Source organism: Lepisma saccharinum, chromosome 25 (assembly GCF_977018435.1).
Source record: "Lepisma saccharinum chromosome 25, izLepSacc3.1, whole genome shotgun sequence".
Lineage (NCBI taxonomy): Eukaryota > Metazoa > Arthropoda > Insecta > Zygentoma > Lepismatidae > Lepisma > Lepisma saccharinum.
In genome coordinates, this window is record NC_139253.1 from 55,104,328 (window position 1) to 55,118,008 (window position 13,681).

Sequence of the window (13,681 nt, forward strand, 5' to 3'; positions counted from 1 at the left end):
GGGACTCACAAAGGACACATATGGTCAGGCTGGGATTCAAACCTGGCAGCTTAGCATGTACCAAATATTCCACCATGGAGATCGGGCAATTTAATTGGATTTTTATTTTTAAGCCAATTATAGTCAATAACAAAATGTGTAAATATTCAATAAAATATTTCTGAAATCAGTAAGCAGCAACAACTCACACTGCACTGTGAATTATTTTCATCTCAGAGTCACTTGCTCTTATGAGCATTAATTAAGAAATTAAATTTAATATTTAAATTCTTATCTACAAGATGAGAAGTTTAAATGGAGCCAAAAAATTAAAACACTTCTATTATCAGAATAGCTTATATTTGCTTTCAAAATAATTCAGTTCAACTGACAGAATGAGTCCATATAAGAATGTTCAATGCACATACAGAATTCTGCAACATTTAAGCACACTTGTCATATTTTGTACTAAAACTCAACACTAATAATAGATCAACAAATTAATATGTTCTCCACTTCTTCCTTTTTGATTTGATCATTTTTGTCATTCCATAAATTTTTTTTTAAAAATTATGATTACAAATGCCACATGTATAAATTACAGAATCTTTTCTTTCTTTTAAGTTTTGGAAAAAAAAAAAGTAAAAGTAAAATTTTCATATGTCAATATATCCAGAAAAAAGAAAGACATTAAAATTAAAGTGTTATTCTTTAGACATAAGAAGTAAGAAATGTTCTATGTTGCAGAAATGTACTACACTTAGCGCATGTAGGATTTATTCCAAAACTTGTTTGTAACTGAATGCAATGCAAACAAGATGTGGATTAATTCCTAAATGAAACGGAAAACATAGAAATGAGTTAGAAATGAGATTGAAATTGCATGAAAAACACGGAAATATTTTTTACATGCTTGTAAATGGAAATGAAAATCTTAAGTGCTGTGGAATTTTAATTTGGCAGTTTATGATAGTAGTTGAAAACCCAGAAAGCTTTGAAAGAGATAACACTGTAATTATCTGTTGAAGTTGCTGAGGAAGACAAGGGGATGAGGCTCTCAAAATACAGTTGAGACGAGTCTTCCTTCCCACTGAATGAAGAAAATAGAACATGTATAGTTAGAGATAGAATATACTCTGCCACAGATATTTTGGAAAAATAAAATAATCTCAATACTTAACTTTGCTTACATTTCTACACAGCATATAGTAAAATATTTCATAGATGATATTAATATTGATCAATCACTTTATCAGTAAAATACTCTATTCTTGTATGATGTTATACCATAACATCAGCAAAACATTGCTGTAAACAAACATATAAAACAATAATAATACTTGATACAGATGCATTTCACATCATTCAAATCACAGTATATGATTGAAGGTTGACAGAAAAAAATATCAGTATAAGTTATGTGCAATAAAAGAGATGCAAATCCATTGAAATGTCATGAAATTTATCCAGAGTCATTAAAACAGAATTAGCTATTTTCCAACTGTTGTCAATTGCTGCCATTTTCACCGTTGTCAGTACAAGTAGTCAGATTTAGCTTTGATTCCACTGTAGCAGTAAGATCTTCATCTGCAAAGAAAAACAAAAACAATATTATATTGCTTTGTATTGTTATTGTTCCAGTCTTATTATTTTAAAAATGAAAAAGCACCTAATAACACTGAAGTTTGTATAATACAAAACACAATATTTTCAGTTGTTTCAGGATACAAACCATGTGATTCCGAAGCTCCAATAAATTTTTAAAATATGTATCATCGTGTGGCAAAGTTCAACTTGTTTAAAAATAACAAGTATTACATACAAATTTAACCAGCTGTATGAGATATTACATAAAAGCATAGGACAGTGGTTGCCAAACTTTTTCGTTTCACAGCGCCCTTAGTGTTTCAAGATTTTTTTCCCGGTGCCCAAGTCAGAATGTAGGCCTATCTAACACCTGCAATGATCAGTGTGGTTACGTCACTTGCCTTAAGTTAAAAAATAAACACATATTTCAAATTTAGAAACATTTTGCATGTAAAAAATACTAAAACCATGTGTAGACTAACAAGTGTCATTTCAGTGAAAATAACTAACTAACTAACTAACTAACTAACTCTCTAGCCTTCTTAAACCCGAAGGTTCATGGCTGCAGCAACACAGGCCTTCCATCTTTCCCTATCTTGAGCAAGTTCTATATACTCTTTTCCATCCCTACAGATTTCCCTTAGGTCCATCTCAACGTTGTCCCTCCATCTTCGTCTTGGCCTTCCTACAGGTCTCTTACCATCAGGTTTCCCAACAAGAATCCTGTGAACTCCTCTTTCCTCTCCCATTCGTGCCACATGGCCTGCCCACCTAAGTCTTCTTGATTTAATTATTCTAATAATGTCTGGACATGAATACAAATTATGTAGTTCTAAATTATGTAACCTTCTCCACTCACCTATCTCCTCATCCCTTTTAGGTCCAAAGATTTTCCTAAGGATCTTATTTTCAAATACTCTCAATTTATGTTCCTCTTTCAATGTAAGGGACCAAGTTTCACACCCATATAATACTACAGGCAAAATTACGGTTTTGTATATTTTAACTTTTAGTTTCTTAGATATTAAACGAGAAGACAAAAGTTTATGAAGAGAGAAGTAACATGCATTTCCTGAATTAAGCCTACTTTTTATTTCCTCTTTAATATAATTTTCATTTGTTAATATTACTCCTAAGTATTTGAATTTGGAAACTGGTTCAAACGAGTTGTTATCAATAATTAGATTTTGATTATTACCTAACATTTGGTTTCGGCCTGTACGCATATATTTAGTTTTCTCTTTGTTAACTTCCAAACCTATTTCTTTAGCAGTTTTGAAAAATATTTTAGCATTATTCTTAATTGTATTCACATCATCCCCCAGTAAGTCTACATCATCTGCATATGCTAACAACTGAGTCACACCATTTAATTTTAGTCTTTCTTTAGTTTCGTTTACCTTCCTAACAGCATATTCTAAGGCAAAATTAAAGAGCAATGGAGATAATGCATCTCCTTGTTTTAACCCATCATGAATTGTAAATTTGTCAGATATATTAATACCCACACGAATTTTACTCTCCGTTTCACTGGTGCATATTTTTATCATACTAACAAGCTTCTTAGGTATTCCAAACTCTACTAATATATTATATAATTTATCTCTTTTGACCGAATCATATGCTTTTTTGAAATCAATGAATAGCTGATGGACATTTTGATTATATTCCCACTTTTTTTCAAGTGTCTGTCTGATGTGAAAATATTGGAACATTTTGCAGCGACCCTGTAGGTCATCCATGGCACACCAGGGTGCCCCAGTGCACATTTGGTAACCACTGGCATAGAATGTCATGCAATAAATCAAACAAAAATGCCAAAAAAAAAGTAATTCAGAAGTCCACGTTTTCATGAATAAATCTTTCAAGTCTCAAGAGAACAATATTATGGAGTACCAATCTTATATTCTAAATTTTTCAATATTTCTTTCAATTAAAAAAAAAAAAAAAAAATCAGACCACAAGCACTGAAACTGAATTGTATCACTTTTCTAATAATGTACCATGTGTTCAGAAACTAAATGCATGGCTGATGGTGGTGGCATTGTGAACAAACAATTTGTTTGAAAGTTATATATTTTTTCTTGTATGTACGTATTGTTCGTACTGTAGAATTATTTTACTTGTAGTTTACAATTCTTACAAGCACTTAAACACAATTTTCAATGTAATATTTCAGGAGAACACAACATGTGGGAGCATGTGTTCTCCTGAAACGTTACATTGAAAATTGTGTTTATTTGCTTGTAAAAAACTGTAAACTACAATTTAATTAAGTAATATGTCTTTACTGGAAGTTGTGTCTCAATAATGTATGCTAGAAGGATTTTTCTGGGTGGTAGAAGTAAAAACTTATACAGGGTGTAGCAAAGAATAGGGCAATTTAAATACTCCACACTTAAAAAAAAAAAACAATGAAGATGAAAGACCAAAAGAAAATATAAATACAATCCTTACATTTTGATTTATTTGAAAATAACATTAGCATGATGACTCCCATGGTGGGACAAGGAATATTCCCATTGTTTTAGTAATATGCTTTTACAGCGGATGCATGCTGTACCCTGTTCAACGACCCAATGTACCAGGTGTAGAAGTATGAAACCGGAATGTGTTTGCAAGAAGTAAACGGCTGGTGTTTGCAACTGAGAAACAATATTTTATTCAAAGTAAGCTCCATTGCCAGTTACACATTTCTCCCACCTTTCCGGCAGGTTATGAATGCCACGCCAAAAAAAAACGTTCTTCTTTTGAAGCGAACCAGTCCGCGAGCCATGTTCGTACATCTTCATACGAATTGAAGCGCTGTTCTGCAAGAGCGTGTCCCAGTGAGGCAAATAGATGATAATCTGAAGGAGCCAACTCGGGAGAATACGCCGCATGCCCTAGTATCTCCCATTTGAACGCCTCGATCATTTCCCGGACCCGTTTTGCTGTGTATGGTGAGGCGTTGTCATGGAGCAGGATGACCTTGTGTTGCCTTGATTCATATTCCGGCCGTTTGTCACATAATGCTTGATGTAAATTGATCATTTGCTGTTGGTAGCGATCTACGTTAACGGTTTCATCGGGTTTTAGCAGCTCATAATAGATGACGCCCTGCTGATCCCACCAAACACAAAGCAGTGTATTTTTTCCAAAGCGATTTGGTCTTGCAGTGGATGTCGATGGTTCGCCTGGATTCACCCACGATTTACGACGCTTAGGATTCTCCAAATATATCCATTTCTCATCGCCGGTCACTATGCGATGGAGAAACGACTTACTTTCGTATCTGGCGAGCAGCATTTGACAACTGGTCTTGAGGGATCCTTGCTGTCTTTCATTCAGTTCATGCGGAATCCATTTGCCTGCTTTCTGCACCTTTCCCATAGCTTTCAACCGAAGAGAAACGGCTTTCTGCGTCACATTCAATTGTTCCGCGAGCTCCTGCTGCGTTTGGGTATAATCTTCACCCAATAAGGCTTGCAATTCGTTGTCTTCGAACTTTTTCGGAGGTTTCCCACGTTCCTCGTTTCGCAAGTCAAAATCGCCACTTTTGAATTTCTTGAACCACTCGAAACACTGTGTTTTCCCGAGAGCATGTTCGCCGTAAGCTTCGACGAGAATTCGATGCGATTCTGCGGCGGTTTTCTTCAAATGATAACAGAACACCAATGCTGTCCGCAAATCGTAGTTCGTAGGCACAAAACTCGACATGTTCCGGGTGTGCAACACCTTCCTCTGTCTGGCACTCGGGTTACTGTGTTCCGATATAATGTCCTCGGGAGTGGTGGGCAGCAGCTGGCGCTGCTTACGCGATCTTCCGCACCCTCCACTGCCGGCTAGCACCATCTATCGGCCAATTCCGGTTTCATACTTCTACACCTGGTAACTGAATCGTAAAGCAGGAGGTGCAAGATGACAGTAGTCACATGCTACTTCTGATGCAACAAATAGCTACACACAATGTTGCAAAATTGCCAGATTCATTGTCGCACCTTGTATCTGTCTAGAAAACAACCACAGCTGACAAAGAAAAAGTAAAAAAAATTGATGAAACACTGGAGGTAGATTACTTAATACATCAACACTGATCCAGATGTAATTAAGCTGTAGGTGAATGGTTCATGTTTCAACTTTATGATTCACAGATTTGTGTGTTCGAGCCTGTAAGCTGATAAGAGTAACTTTTAATTTTTACTTTACTCAACTCATAGAATTCTTGAATACCACATGACAAATACATATGAAACGTATTTGAATCAAGTACATTTATTTATGGGACAAAAAATCCTTCCTGTTTGAATATCTGACCATGATTACAGAGCATAACTGCAAACCTCTGAAATCAAATATAATAATGTATATTTGTATAATATATATTATACAAATGTATATATATGATGTATTTTTAACCTGTGTTGCTGGATTTCTACCTCCGTGATTTTAAGCGATGAACAACGAGTGTGGAAATCACGTGACCTAGTCAGTAACCATCTGTGCTGTCAGCTGTGTACTTGCGTCCTTCTCTACTTGGTGCTTTTGAACTGTACTACGTGACGTCACTTCCGTCAAGACCATGCTTTTCAAGTCTGTACTTCATACCTTTTGGACAGAGCCTAAGAAAACCATGAATCCACTTAAGATAAAGCTACACATCTTGAAATGTGTTCTTAAAAATATAATTTATTAATTAATACAAGATTGGATTACAAGTAATTAATTCTTGTGCCGAAGTGGCCTTCCTAAAGAAGGCTCAACCCGTAACAGCATGAAAAGCTATGCAATACATTAAAATATATGGTCAAGTCTTATCATATCACTTCAGACTTTAAAATTCTGCTAGCAAAATGCTGATTTAATGATACGAGAGCCACTATTTATATTTTGAGCCTTGGCAACACTGATTGAAGTTAGGCGCGATTTGACATTTGCACGGAATCGTCTGGCATTATTGACCATAACGTACTTCAAATGTTTTGTCAATAGCTTCATTTGTGTTGTTTATGTTGCCTTGGAGATTGCGCGACAACAATAAAATGGAATTAACTCGTGAACATTTTCGTGCGATGATTTTTTACGATTTTCGACGTGGATTATCAAGACAAGAGTGCATCGATCAACTTACTTCCACATTTGGCGATGAAGCCCCATCCTTTGCCACTGTGAAACGCTGGTATAATGAATTTAATCGTGGCCGCCATTCGCTCACCGATGAGATTCGCGAAGGTCGTCCAAAATCAGTTGTTGTTCAAGAAAACATTGATGCTGTGCAAAACCTAATACTGCAAGATCGTCATGTGACATACTGAGAGATTGAGGCAACCATAGGCATTAGTTCCACCAGCATATATAAAATATTACATGATCATTTAGCTGTGAGAAAGGTATGTTCTCGTTGGATCCCACACAATTTGACAAAAACTCAAAAAGACGTTCGCGTCAATTGGTGCAAACAAATGCTCAATAAATACAATTGTGGTGCTTCAAAAGACGTATATAAGATTGTAACAGGTGACGAATCATGGCTATATGCATATGAGCCGGAACGTAAACAGCAGTCGACTGTATGGGTGTTTCAAAATGAACCCAATCCAACAAAAGTTGTTTGCGCTCGAAGCACATCGAAACAAATGGTCGCCTGTTTTTTCGGGAAAACTGGTCATGTGGCAACTGTGCCTTCAGAGGAACGTAGAACGGTCAACTCTGAATGGTACACAACAATTTGTTTGCCAGAGGTCTTCGGTCAAATACGGAAAACAAACAAACGCCGTCGGATCATTCTACATCAAGACAATGCCAGCTGTCACACATCTCGTCTAACAACCGACTTTATGAACAGTCAAAAAATCAAATTGATGGGTCATCCACCATACAGTCCTGATTTGGCACCCAATGACTTCTTCTTGTTCCCGTATGTCAAGAATAAATTGCGTGGACAACGATTTTCGTCGGCGGAAGACGCCGTTGATGCGTTCAAAAACCATATTATGGAGGTGTCTCAAGAAGATTGGAAAAACTGCTTTGACAAATGGTTCGAACGAATGCCAAAGTGTATTGACCATAAAGGAGAATACTTCGAAAAACAATAAAACAGTTTTCAATGCCAAATTCCTGTTTTTTCATTGTTAGGCTCAAAATATAGTGACCCTCGTAGCACCACATACGATCAGTAGATAAAACTGAGGACACCTTGTTTTCACTGCGTTTCAAACACTTGTTTTTCACCATAGAAATCACATAGCATTTTCAAATGTTCCTACACTTGCATATCCACACATTAGAACAACTCATTAACCAATAACTTGCTGGCCCATAATGTATATTTAACCTGTGTTGCTGGATTTCTACCTCCGTGATTTTAAGCGAATGAACAACGAGTGTGGAAATCACGTGACCTAGTCAGTAACCATCTGTGCTCTCAGTTGTGTACTTGCTTACTTCTGTACTTGGTGCTTTTGAACTGTACTCCGTGAAGCCACTTACGTCAAGACCATACTTCAAGTCTGTACCTCGTACCATTTGGACAGAGCCTAAGAAAACCATGAATCCACTTAAAGCTACACATCTTGAAATGTGATCTGTGATCTTAAAACATATAATTTATTAATTAATACAAGATTGGATTAAAAGTAATTAATTCTTGTGCCGGAGTGGCCTTCCTAAAGAAGGCTCAACCCATAACAGCATGAAAAGCTATGCAATACATTAAAATATATGGCCAAGTCTATCATAACGCTGTAAAATTCTGCTAGCAAAATGCAAAAAATTTATAATGGCATTTTTTTATATTCTGATTTAATGATACAGAAAACAAACAAATGTTAAAAAAAAATATTGTACTTTGTATTTATTTTTAAAAAAAGGTAATCGGAATTTCCATAAGAGAAACTTGATTTCTTCTTTAAATTTTAGAACTGAATTTGAAAAATTAGGCACCAGGTGAAAATTTTCAGGCAGCATGGCAACCAGGCACACTGTATTTTTCTACCCCCTGGTTATTTGTATTAATTTGCTCATAATAGTAAAGCAAAGACTGGAGAAATCAAGCATGTTGGTTTTCCTCAGCGAATAAACTGTACCAAAAGTGCTACATACCAGATTCAACATCTGACGAGGAGCGTGGAGACAAGCGGCACCCTCGTGAAAGGTAAGACTGAAGCTTCCCACAAGAAGCCAATATCAGCCCCAGATATGGAGGTGAAGGTTTCAGAGGCCTTGAAATGTACTCAGGGTGAAACTGGGTTGCTACAAAATACGGATGACCCTCCAACTCCATGATTTCCATTCTAGAACCATCCACGTCGTGACCTGTTGTGAGAGCAAAGCAGCATTAGTAGTTTTCTCAATATGCAGGGTGTCCCAAAACAACTTCAACAATGTTTGGATGCTGGTAGCTATATAAAAAAATGTAACTTTTCCTTATAAACATTAATAAATACGGAGAAACTAGTACTCACTTTTATCTGCGAAGCTAAAAGTGAGTACTAGTTTCTCCGTATTTATACACTACCGCGTCTCTCTCTTCCCAATTATGAATAAACATTAACTTGAAAATTCTTGGTTTCTGTGCTGCGAGTGTTGAAAACCTAACATGTATGTATGCAACACAACAAACACTCAGGAATGCATGGCAAGGTTGCTACTAGCATCCCTTGTTCATGGAGACTACTTGGAAATAACTTGTGAGTATACATGATTACCTGAGGAAAATCCAAAGGAATAATAATGATACGTATTTGCGATGTAAGAAGTATTTACAGGATTTACAAACTGACAAAGACAAATAATTTCCAATAAATGCAGACTGAAATTCAACACTGTTCAACTAAAAAATCCCCATTGTGTTTTGAGTGTCATACAATACTAATAACCACGAGACACGTGGGGCAGATATTGATGAATGAACAAAGGTGAACATAATCTGTTCTCCTCGCTTCCTTTAGAACATTCAGACTGTAATGTTACAACAATTTATTTATTTGAAAGTTATACCTACTATGTTAGCGCAACTGCTAAGCATGTCCATTAACATAATACGAGAGCAAACTCCTTACAGTAAAATGAAAAATGTTTAAACATGAATTAATTCACATATTAAAACTAATACAACGATCAAATCCATATTAAGAATTAAAAACAAATAATCCATTCTTACATCAAAACGCTGGGCTATATAGGGTGTTCAGAATTCACAATAACAAAACACAAGACAACACAAAACCCCCGCAGATGAATAATCTTGAGACATCTTGGTGACTGAGTGTGTTTAGTGATCGACACAATATCTCAATACTGAAGGTTCCAGATTTGTGTTATCTTGCATTTTGTCAGCTATTGTAGGGCAAACATGCGAATTTCTCTAGTTTCATTCTAACATTACACACATCACATTTATTTATTGAGAAAATTTCACATACAGCACAAGTGACCATTTTCAGCTGAAACCATCAACAATGAAAAGGACAAAAGTAAAAATATGACAAAAGATTAACAGAAATTAGTCAAGATGCCACTATTTGATATTATTTAGCAACATATATTCTGATGGAACATATTTGTTTCCATAATCTATAATTCCTCTCTCAGTTGTGATCTCACAACTTTTTCTGATATTCGCAAGATTTAAAAAAAATCAAATGTTATTTATATTACACCCCTGACATAAAATACCTTAAAAATTAAATGCACTAATTTATCTGATTTTGAAGTTACGTATAATCCTACAAAGATACCAATAACACTCAGAGTTGTATTCATAGGCTTTGGTATTTTCTATTTAATTTTCAGGTTAAAAAAAAAATATTTTGAGATTTGTCACACATATTCCCGGGTATATGTAATCCCTTGGGTTTACCATCGGTGATATGTTGCTAGTGAGGTACACAATCATGTACTACCAGGTGTTTTGTCCGCGATTGTGGCATATGGCCTGTGTGACGTCATAAATTCAAGATGGCTGCACCTTCATGCACTAACAAAGAAAATCGATTGTAACTCCTTCAAGAGTGATGCTTGACAAAGTGTGCACACACATTTTTTGTTTAGAATTGAAAAAGGAATAAAATTTATTCTTACAGTTTTTTTTTAATCTCGCGCTGTTATGGAATATATCCAGTGAAAGTATTTTGTGTCATTTTCTGCAAGGATTCTAAGCGTATTTTACACTTTACTTGACATTCTGGCATATAAAGGGGAAAAATTACTGCCTGTAATATTTGTTGACACCTACTATTGTGGCGTATGACTTGTGCAGGGTGGCTTCAAACAAGCAGAAATGAAATTCCCTGACATTTCCAGGTTTTCCAGAACAAAATTTACATTTTTCCCTGACAATTATAAAACTAAACTAAATTAATGTTTTTACAAATGGAAATTATAAACTCATAAAGATCCAGGTATGTATTGTGTTATGTACACTTCACAACATCTTAGACCGCCCCGAAAGAATTCTAAGTCCCGAAATCGTAAACTTAGCAACATGCACTTCAGTTCCAGGTGAGAGTAGCCAACTTTGAGTAGGTCCTTCCACTAGACGAAAAACGCTGCGGTGATAGGTTTTCAATTTAACACTTTCCATGAACTTAGAAACTATGAACCGCTATTATAATACGCCATCAAACAGAAATAATAAATTGGAAAAAGAACCTTGAAGGATATTTACGATTCTGCTTGCTCGACTTTAAATTTGGGGAGTTTGAAACACTGAATAGAGTTTTTCTCCACCTGGAGGAAATTGCCATCAAGTTTGTGCAGAAGGAAGCAAATTTTTGAGGAGTTTATGCGACATTTTATTTACAATACTTTACATAATATCGAACAGTTCTCAAAAACATATATTTTACACGACTTGTCGAGAAAATGTGCTTGAAACACAGGAAGGTGGAAGTCTTCATAAACGTCAACATGTTTTTAAGGGTATAACGTCATGAAGTTAACATAGAGCAGTTGGTTAGGCGCTGGTATCCTTATTTTTATCAAGCGTGAAAGGTCGCGGGTTCAAATCCCACCCTCTCCTCTTTCTTTTCTTTTTTTGTTTGCTGAACAGATACCGTTGATATTAGAATATTTAAAAAATGAATCCGATGCACACTTGAGGGATGTCCCTTCTGCACATATTTCCCCTTAGAAGTTGGAGATTTCAAGGACTTAAAGTTAAAACTTTTCTTTTTAGCTATTGTTCATATGTTGTGTTAACACACACATCATGATTAATTCACACATCACAAACCAAATGTAATGTTATTTAAGTTATGTATTGTTTGTTCTTCACTGACACCTAAAATATTGATTATTTGATTTCGATATACTAAAAAAAGATATACAGTTATGTTAAATAGTGATGTAGTGCAGTACTGTAATGAAGGAGAGTGTTTAATGAGTTCAAATTGCTAAGGTTGATAATTTTATGTCCGTTTCTTAGTAGTGACTGTTGTCAATCCCCTCACCACCATCTTACCATGCATCTAAAACTAATAGTAAATCACTAATTAACATAAATAAATTGTTATTGCAACAAAGGCCGATTCGATAAGAAACTACTAATAAGTATTTATATAGTGAGTGACAAACAAAAAATTCAAAACCTCATAATGATTGTTAATTCCTCACTGCTTTGTATCTAAAATGTTTGTCTTCTTTGAACAGAAAGTTCGAGTATCAGATATAACAAACTTTCCGCACTAACTTTGCAATATTCGAAACCACCATTACAGACTTAGCTCTATGTAACTTGATTCTGCGCATTCCACGTAGCATGTGACTTCCTTCTATCATCGAAATAACTTTCTCTTACTATTTCCTTTCACCTCGTGAGACCAATGTTAACTTCTTAGCACGGTGGATAAACTTTACACCCAACGATATACTCCTGAAAAAAATCCTGCCTAGGTGGAGAATCGAACCTACGACTTCCCTCGTAAGAATCAAGCACGTTACCTCTTCTCCAAGTATCTCACGTTAAAATTTGCTACGAGTTTGAAGAAACCAATTCACACATAATGTCATATCTACAATTTCCTCATGGCAATTTTCATGAGGAAACTAATTCAGATAAAATAGAGAAACGCTGAAAGGGAAAAATGATGAACATGTATATTGGCGTTTTGTCATATTTTGTAAATTGTTTAAAAATTCCGTGTTTTGAACAAGCAATCGTTTACTTACGAAGTATTTTGTTGTTTCTTTAAAGTAGGAACAGGAGAGCGAAAAGGAGTCATTTGAACCAGACCCCGTTTGACAAGAAACTTCAGCTTTTTTCCAAAGACTCTATGAAAAGCGATAGGAACGTATGAAATATAAAATATGTGTGAAATTAAAACAATGGAAACTTTCAAAGATAATACTAACGAACTTCAAACTATGAAAAACATATTTTCGTGGTGGAAAACTCGAAGTCATTTTCGAAATATGAACTTGATGTTTATATGTATTATGAAGTGGAGATATCGGACGATACGATCCCTCAGCAAGAAAATTGTAAGTAAGCTACCTCCAACTTTTTCAATGGTCATAATTACTAATTAGGGTCCGGAAGTTGATGAAAGACCAACTTTTTTTCTGACCCTTAAAAACAATGCTAAACCTGATATCATGTCAATTTCCCTTCAGTTAGAGCCGGAAAACTCTTTCTATTTTACAATTTTTTTTGCTTTTTTCGGCCTTTTTTGGCTTTTAGTTTATTTGTCAGTATTTTTAATAGTTTTTGTTGCATTTTTACTTATTTTTGAAGTTTATTTTTCTCCTCCCCTGTTGTTTCGTGCATTTTAAATGTATTTACTAGTAAAACTTACATTTTTCGATTTCTTGACATGGTCCTTTTAGCAAATTCACCATGAATCGAAAATATGGTCAATGGAAAAGCATAATATTATTCTTAACTGAAATGTTTGGCAATGGATTAAAATACATTGTGTGAAGATCTACTTTGAGGTTCTTTTTCTGGACACTATTATCGCTTTAATCTGTAGTTTTAAAGTAAAATTAGTCTCAATATTAAATGCAATTACACTCTGGTATACGCGAAGCAAAACTGTATTTTCGGATGCTGGCCGACTACAGTATCATAGAGGGCCCACTCTGAAAGGAGATGAATTGGTTGATTTGGTGTTTTAAGCCAACTTTATGCATAGTA

The 13,681-nt window shown here is 35.2% G+C and overlaps 1 protein-coding gene across 2 annotated transcripts in view; it reads right to left on the reverse strand.

Moving 5' to 3' along the window:
- Positions 1-1,209: 1,209 nt before the first annotated feature.
- Positions 1,210-13,681, reverse strand: part of Ctps (CTP synthase) — a 126,966-nt gene continuing 114,494 nt past the window's right edge. For both annotated transcript variants that reach the window (XM_083111339.1, XM_083111338.1), the window contains exons 13-14: positions 8,647-8,859; positions 1,210-1,566 (exon numbers count right to left, since the gene is read on the reverse strand). In XM_083111339.1, the coding sequence (XP_082967465.1) occupies positions 1,487-1,566; positions 8,647-8,859 (293 nt within the window). In that variant the 3' untranslated portion in view covers positions 1,210-1,486. The remainder of the gene's footprint in view (positions 1,567-8,646; positions 8,860-13,681) is intronic.